At 42.4% G+C, this 8,715-nt stretch overlaps 1 protein-coding gene across 1 annotated transcript; it reads right to left on the bottom strand.

The window, feature by feature from the left end:
• Positions 1–865: 865 nt before the first annotated feature.
• On the bottom strand, positions 866–2,573 carry LOC117311100 (polyprenal reductase-like). Its single transcript, XM_033851744.2, is given in 1 exon segment — positions 866–2,573. A coding segment is annotated over 1 exon segment (957 nt). The 5' UTR covers positions 2,559–2,573; the 3' UTR covers positions 866–1,601.
• Between the last annotated feature and the right edge of the window lie 6,142 nt (positions 2,574–8,715).

Here is an 8,715-nt window from a genome sequence, read left to right as displayed (position 1 = left end):
TGGATGAACACCGGCCTTTGGTGTGGTTGGTGGTGGTTCATTTCACTTGCCCATGATCTCTTCCATTCCACATTATTGTACGGTATCCACTTTTTTTTTTAATTAATTAATTAATTTATTTATGGCTGCGTTTGGTCTTCGTTGCTGCACGTGGGCTTTCTCTAGTTGTGGCGAGTGGGAGCTACTCTTCGTTGCGGTGCACAGGCTCCTCATTGCGGTGGCTTCTCATGTTGCAGAGCTCAGGCTCTAGGTGCGTGGGCTTCAGTAGTTGCGGCACGTGGGCTCAGTAGTTGTGGCTCACGGGCTTAGTTGCGCCGCAGCATGTGGGATCTTCCCAGATCAGGGCCCGAACCCGTGTCCCCTGCATTGGCAGGTGGATTCTTAACCACTGCGCCACCAGGGAAGTCCCTGTACGGTATCCACTTCTCATCACCCGTCACATTTTGTTTTAAAAACGGAACGTTTTCATTACATTTAAGTAGAGAATCACATGTGGAAATGCGGTCAAGAAGGTTTTTTTCCCTTAACCCAAACATCAAATCGATGAACATATGCAAATGATTTTCAACGCTTGATTTGTATATTTTGAGTATGTCTGCTATCTCCCACATGGTATAACGTTGATTGTTCTCAATTAATGTCTCGATTTGATTGCTATTGACTTCAACTGGTCTACCCGACCAAAGAGCATAATCCAGCAAGAAATCTCCAGCACCAAACTTTGCAAACCACTTTTTTTATGCATAAATATAAAAATATTTTATTTCAGATGCTTACACTTTTAAGGTACTCCCTAGAAAGGGATGTCAAAAAAATATTAAATAAAATAAGGTTTCAAACTTTGTTAGGCTATGATTTGAGGGGGAAATGACTATTGATGGTTACATAGCTGGAAATCTTTGTGGTAATAAGTATAAGCTAACTTCAATCAACTCACTTTTCCCAGAATCCATTGGTGTGAAATTATACATTGTTGTTATTTTCAAAGGCTATTCAGCTTTGACTGATCTGCAACAAGCAGTTACTGAGCATCTTCTATATTGCTTATTGTGTAGTCTAGTTAATTTGTCTGTAGCAAAAACAAAGCCACAGATGACCTTATCTCTTCCACTGTGTGTGTGTTTGTTTGAAGCTGTTTGTATATTCTTGATTAGTCTGTTTCTGAAGCAGCTTGGAAAAGCCTCATCTACTTTTTAGCATTTGGTTGCTTTTATAAAGCATCTTAGAAAGCAGACATAGCACTCCCAGGTCTGCCAGAAGTATTTCTTCCCTGAGGACTCGATTTCTTCCATTGTTTAAAAAAATTTTATTTATTTTGCCACGCTGAGCAGCAAGTGAGATCTTAGTTCCCCAACCAGGGATCGAACCCATGCCCCCTGCAGTGGAAGTGTGGAGCCTTAACCATTGGACTGCCAAGGAAGTCCCAAGACTCATTTTCTTGAGTGGTATTGCTTTGCTCATGCACTGAAGACTTCTGGTAACAGAAATGGACCAGAGAGTTTTAAACAGTTCTACAGAAATTGCACTTTGGTCTCTAGACTTCGTTGTCCTTGGGAATTGGAACTGTCACCTGGTGTGCATTCCTCATAACTGAGATTATCTTAAAACAGAAATGGTAGGAAAGCTTTCCTGTGCTTCGGGTAGGAGACGAATTTGCTTTTGTAGAATTTGTGGCTGAGGAAAGCAGACAGGGCCTGGTTGAAGAAGACATATGTTACCACGAGCCACCAAGTTAAGTTGTGGAAACCAAAGGCGACAGCCATGGAAATGTAGATCATCAGCTCTGCCAGGTAGTTAGGGGAAGAAACGTATTCAAACCAGTCTCCAAAAGGGATTCGGTGGTTACAGTGAATGACCACTCCTGCTTTATTTTTCCTGAGATTGCCGAGAATGACATGACACTTATACTGATGGACAGACGACCAGATGAACATCATCATTCCGAGGATATGGAACCGCCGAGCTTACATCAAGAGATTTTTCCCTATCACATAGACATTCCTGCCGTCCATTGGCACTTGGCTCAACACGGTTAGGCCAACAAGGACATAGTAGACAAGTCCAAAACAGTACTGCACGACGTGAATCATGGCCTTGAAGAAGACACTGACATAGAAGCACTCGAAGAGTCTTCGTAGGCTGTGTAGCCACAGAAACACTAGTACTAAGAACGCAGACAGCGCGAGCTCACCCCCTCGGAATTGCGCAGCCCCAAGAATTCTGAGTAAATGATGAAGCCAGTTTGGAAAAGGTGCTCCCACAAACAGAGACTGAGTAAGGCTCCAAAGCAGGAAGCCATTCCACAGCACTGAGATGATATAGAAGTGAGAAAAATACCTCTTGGGGACATCAAAGACCCGACAGGCGGCCGGTCGCGACGGCCCGCCTTCCTTGGTTTTTCCACAGCGGATCAGGTCCTGGAAGAGCGCGCAGCCCGGAAGCAGGCCGGACGGCACGAGCTGCAGCAGTAGGGTCAGCAGGAAGGCCGTGGCCAGCGTGAGCCACACGGCACGCAGTGGATTCAGCGCCAAGAGTTCGGCCCCCGCCCAGGGAGCCATGGCCGGCGCGCCCGGCGTCCGCGCTCCCGGGGCCCTCGCCACCCGTTGGCGGAGGAACGGCCACTCGAGCGCGGCGCGCCGGGCTCAGCCCCGCAAACCACTTTTGACACGTTTGATCAGTCACAGCACTTCTCCAGACACTACACAAATCTTTTTTTGCATTTCGGTTGCATTTTTACCTTTCTTGAAATAATAAAGCATAATATGCTGAAAATGTTGCTTTTTTTCTTCCGTCTTCAATATTAAAATGGCTACACAAAAATACACCAAATTTGATGTCTTTTTTCAAATGCACGTGGATATGATAGATGTCACATACAATCTAACAAAATTATTATGAATGAAGTTAAAGACAACTAAGTGCTACTACAGCCATCTTACAGAAAAAAACGAACCTTTTGGCCAACCCAATAGATGTTTTGTGCACTGGAGTATAATTATATTTTTGCTTTATTGTTATAATATTGGTGGTGTTATCAAAAGCTACAACTATAAAACAATCCTTACCACCTCTCAGGTCTTTGTAAACAGAAATGTTAAGAGTGGTAAAGTGCTCTTATTAACTGATTTGACATGGTTAAACCTGAAATTTAATCCATACTAGACATATTATGTTTTCATTTAAAATAGAAGTACTATTTCTTATGGTTTATCCCTCACTGCAACTAACCTAGAACGTTACAAATAAACTTTTTGATTCAATCTCTTGTTCAATGCATTGTAGTCCTTCTATATTTTTATTTCTTGTTCTCTCCTGTCTTAGGTAACATTTATTGATCACTCTTCCTATATTCTAATTTAAATAAACTTTCTCATAGAGTCCTCATAATCTTTATTGATAGTATTATCCCAGTTTTTCTGGGTCTTTTTTTTTTTTTTTTTTTTGCGGTATGCGGGCCTCTCACTGTTGTGGCCTCTCCCGTTGCGGAGCACAGGCTCCGGACGCGCAGGCTCAGCAGCCATGGCTCACGGGCCTAGCCGCTCCGCAGCATGTGCAATCTTCCCAGACCGGGGCACAAACCCGCGTCCCCTGTATCGGCAGGCGGACTCTCAACCACTGCGCCACCAGGGAAGCCCTGGGGTCATTTTTTAAATTGAGGTATAATTGATACATATTAGTTTCAGGTGTACAACCTAATTATTTAACATTGTATATATTGCAAAATGATCACCACAATGAGTCTAATTAACATGTCATGTGTTATCTCAATCTAACAGATGAAGAAACTAAGGCTCAGAACAGTTCTATGTCTTGGACTGTGATTACAGTCCTCATAGGTTTCAGAGCTAGAGTTGCTACTCAAGTCTGATTGCAAAGCCTGTGCTCTTTCCACCGTATTTACCATTGTCCTCTCTACATTTGGCAGAAAGAGTGGGAAAAGCGTGAAACAGTCATCAAAGGGAATCAAATAGAAAATTAACCAAGGATAAATTTCCTGAAGGCCAATGGCCCTTTACATTATGGTAAAATTCTACATGATCAATACACTTTATTCTCATTTCTTGGTCAAGTACTGCTTCAAAAAGGTATGCATATGGGGCGGATATGGAGTGAAGGGAGAATATTGCGGGCATAGAGAGCACCCCAAGCAAAAGCACAGACCAATATTCGACCAGCATGACTGGAGACAAGGTGAGTGGCTTGGTTTGGCAGGAGTTATTGGACTTCAAGGTAGGTGTTGCCTAGTGTCTTCCAACCCCACGAAAGGACGTCTGAGACAGAAAGTCAGAGAGACAGATTCTGAGATTCCTACACAAATGTTTAGGTCCTGGAGTGCCAAACGGGAACTCTTCTTTTCTGACACCAAGATTCCTCAGTCTGGGGTAGAGTCTTACACTCTTGGCTGTCAGGACTATCCTGCATCTCCAGAGATTTGATTGCTGTTTGTCAGAACTTCCTCACTTCTAATTTCTTATTCAGCTACCCACCTTTTTCTCCTGTTCCTGGGATTCTTTCCCTCAGACTTCCAGGACCTTCCCCCAGTGGGAAAATTTCACAGTCAGATAGCCACTGTTGATGCAGAACTCAAGAACTTCAGGAGGCAAAAACTGTCCTGGGTCAGGTCAGAGCTGGAAACCTCACAGCTCTCCTAGAAGTGCCATCAACAGGCACTAGGACCATCTCAAGCTCAACCCAGCGAGCTGCTTCATTTGATCAAACATGCTAGATTATAAGCTACAGGAGGGCAGGGGTGTTGGTTCTGTGCCTAGAACAAATAAAGTGCTTATTTATTGTTGAATTTTTATTAGGATTTATGTGGGTTATGCACTAGATTATCATAAAAGTCCAAAAGCTCAGCTCATGGTCATGGTTTCTATATCCTTGAAGAATGCTTTTCTATTTCTGTTTTTGGTGACTTTCAGCAGCTGTTGTTCCAGATCACAGTGGAAGCATAAAGGGCCCAGTTTAACTTATACATCATTAATTGTGAATGAGACAATAAACAAATTACGATTTTCACCAGCTGATTTTTATCAGAACCCAGCTATCTTCCTAATTACTACCATGTTCTCTCCCTCAGTTGCTCTTATCCCATTTCTGTCCCCTACCCTAACTGCCTACCTCTTCCTGATTTCTTTTCTCTCTTAACTACCTAGAAGATAAATTTGCCATATTAAAATTAAAATGTCAGTGTTTGCAAGGCACTGCAGGGAACAGAGAGAAGGATAAAGTGCAAGCCATGTCCTCAAGTTCAAAACGAGGAAGGAGAGACAAATAGGAACAAAAGAATTTTAAGAGGCAGAACCTATAAAATATTGAGCACAAATAATATGATTAATTCAAAATAGGGATAGGTGAAGGAAGGCTTACTAGAAAGCAGACATTTGAGCTTTTAAAGGAAGGGTTAGATTTTGGCAAGCAGAGATGGCAAAGGCATTCAAGTAGAAACAATGAGAATAAATCTGTGGAAAAACAAAGCAGTCTGAGGCATCTGGATTATAGGAATGTTAAAGATAAAGCTGAAAAAGATCCAGGAAATGAGGAATCACGGGAAGTTTTTAAGAAGGATAATGACTTGGTTAGAACTTTGTTTTAGAAAGCTGACCCCTGGAGGCAGCACGAAGAATGGACTATGGAAAAAGTTTTCCCAGGTGAGATGTAACAAAAATCTGACTTGGATGAGTGTAGAGAATAAAAAAATGGAAACAGGTATGAGACGCATTACTGGAGAAATGACAGAACCTTGACAAATGACTAAATATGGATGACAAGGGGAAACAACTGCAAGGTAACTTAAAAGTTTTGAGTGGTTAGGTTAAAATTTTCTTTCAAATGTTACCCCAAATAAGTAACTTTCAATGCTAATTTCTTTGGGGGTCGGGGCAGGTCACTTTTCTTACAAAAAGAAAGACTTTTTTCTCTGCCTTGCTTGCATCCATCTTGACCTACTACTTTCACCTTGACCAATATGTAACCGTTATCTATCCCATGAAGGTAACCTGGTTATCTGTTGCTGGCTGGGCAGGGTGCATGGGTATGTCCCAGTCTAGGGCCTGTAAGTCTGCTCAGTAGCAGGGAGACCCACAGAGGTAGCAAGAAAGACCTTTCTAGTACCTTCATGAGCCTCCACTCAAAATGAGTCTCTAAAATCTGGACCTCAAGCTTGCAGATTATTCAAGTTATTTTTGTTTTTTGTTTTGTTCTTTTAATCTACTAAATGCCTTGTATAAGCAAGAGGGCATTAAAAACTAGGTCCCTGCCCTCATGGTGCTTAAAATATAAGGTCCATGAAAGGATAACAATATAATTTACTCATCCTTAGAAAGTGAGTAAAAAAGTAAAAGTTCTGTTGAGGATAATAGACCATTGACTCAAGAGTTTTAATATTATGCTGTTGGATTATTCATGCATTTCCTGTTCTCTGTTACACCAGATAAACATTGTAAGACACTCTTAATTTTTGTATCATATCCTAATCAGCTTTGGTGGAAACTTGAGGAGCTACAGAATGCAGAGAATGTCCCAACTGGCGTATCAAGCTGGCTTTTCAGTAACTGCCCCCATTCTGGGCTAAACTGTGCCTGTGGGGTGTGCAGGCCTACCGGGACATGACAGCCAATCCCACTCTCACGCAGACGGTAGGGTGCAGACTGTGTCTCATTTCCCTTCAGTTTGTATTCCTTTTTCAATTTGTTCTTATTCTTTCCATTTCCACACCTTTCCTTTAGGAAACGTGTGCACCCTTGGAAAATACCACCATTCCAAGACCTAACTCATTAGCATGAGTGAGTTCAGGTTAATGCCATACTTTTTAATGCTCAGGCCACAGCCAGAGTGATGATTACTTATAGGTATCATATTTTGAGGAATGTTTATAAACTAGAAATATCTAGAAAATGGTGACAAGAATAGGTAAGAGGCTTAAGATCCAGTCTAAACAAAAGGGTTCTAAGGATATTCCACTTTGAGAAGACACAAATAAATCAAGATGGCTGTCCTATAGTATCTGAAGAGCTAGCATATAGCAAGAAACCAGACTTATTTTTACATTGCTCCAAAATACAGAATAGGACCCTATGACTTATAGGAACATCTACCAAAGGAACAGAATTATTTTTTTTTAAGAATTAATGATTTTAACTGTTTACAAAAGAAATGTACTTCTTCAGTAAGTTGTGACCTCATCATCCCTGGAAGAATATAACCATGGGCATAATTGGATTAGTCAGGGTTCTTCAGAGATAGACAGATACATAGGGAATTGGCCCACACAATTGTGGAAGCTAACAAGCCCTACAATCTCCAGTCTGCAAGTTGGAGACTCAGAAGAGCCAAGGGTGTAGTTCCAGTCCAAGGCTGGTAGGCTAGCAACCCAGGAAGAGCCCATGTCTCAGTCTGAGTGCAGAGACACTCAGAGGGAAAAACAATGTCCCAACTTGAAAGCAGTGAAGAGGAGAAATTCTCCCTTACTCATGGGGTGTGGGAGGAGGAGAAGAGAGTCTTTTCGTTCTATTCAGGCCTTCAACTGATTGGATGAGGCCCACCTACATTAAGGAGATTGCTTTACACAGACTACAGATTCAAATCTTGATCTCATCTAGAAAACACCCCCCGAAATAGACCCAGAATAATGTTTCACCAAACGTCTGGGCACTCAATGGTGCAGTCAAATCGACACATTAAATTAACTTTCACAATAACCATCTATCAAGGACACTGCAGGACTTCCCTGGTGGTGCAGTGGTTAAGAATCTGCCTGCGAATGCAGGGGACACAGGTTCGAGCCCTGGTCTGGGAAGATCCCACATGCCGTGGAGCAACTAAGCCTGTGTACCACAACTACTGAGCCTGAGCTCTAGAGCCCACGAGCCACAACTACTGAAGCCCGCATGCCTAGGGCCCATGCTCCGCAACAAGAGAAGTCACTGCAATGAGAAGCCCACGCATTGGAACGAAGAGTAGCCCCTGCTAGCCACAACTAGAGAAAGCCCGCACGCAGCAATGGAGACCCAACACGGCCAAAAAATAAATTAAATTTTAAAAAAAGTTAAGGAAAAAAAAGAACACTGCAGAAAGAATTTCTAAATTACACAAAGATATGGCAGTCAAAGGAACAAAAATATCTCCATCACATAAGTTTCTTTTTCTCAAACATCAGTGTGGGGAAGTCAAAGTTCCTCCACCACTGATTCCTCCTCTGATGATTACACTTGAGAAAACAAACCATTTGCACACATGACTTCTCCATATGCTAAACTTTGGCTTGGGGGGAAAAATGTGTTCAGGAAGTTTGTACTAGGAATTATAACACAGCAATGGCACTTGTTTTACCTTACTGTGATTAATTAAAGATGGTCACAATTTTTTTTTTGCTGCTGCTACTTCTATTAATAGGTATAGTCTTTTTCCCCTCCCCTTGAATCTGGGCTAGTCTTGCTTTGACTCACAGAATATGGCAAAAATGACACTGTGCCAGTTCCAGGCCTAGGTCTTAGGAAGCCTGGCAGTTTCTTCTTTCTTAGAGCTCTGAGTCACCATGTAAAGAAGTCTAGCTCTCCCTCACTAGAGAAACCACATCAAGAGAGATGCCCAGGGACTTTCCTGGTGGTGCCATGGTTAAGAATCTGCCTGCCAATGCAGGGGACACAGGTTCGAGCCCTGGTCCGGGAAGATCCCACATGCCACGGAGCAACTAAGCCCGTGAGCCGCAACTAC

This window comes from Tursiops truncatus, chromosome 2 (genome assembly GCF_011762595.2).
Source record: "Tursiops truncatus isolate mTurTru1 chromosome 2, mTurTru1.mat.Y, whole genome shotgun sequence".
NCBI classification, from domain to species: Eukaryota; Metazoa; Chordata; class Mammalia; order Artiodactyla; family Delphinidae; genus Tursiops; species Tursiops truncatus.
The sequence above is the reverse complement of the archived record's forward strand: the minus strand, read 5'-3'. Positions and strand labels throughout refer to the sequence as shown.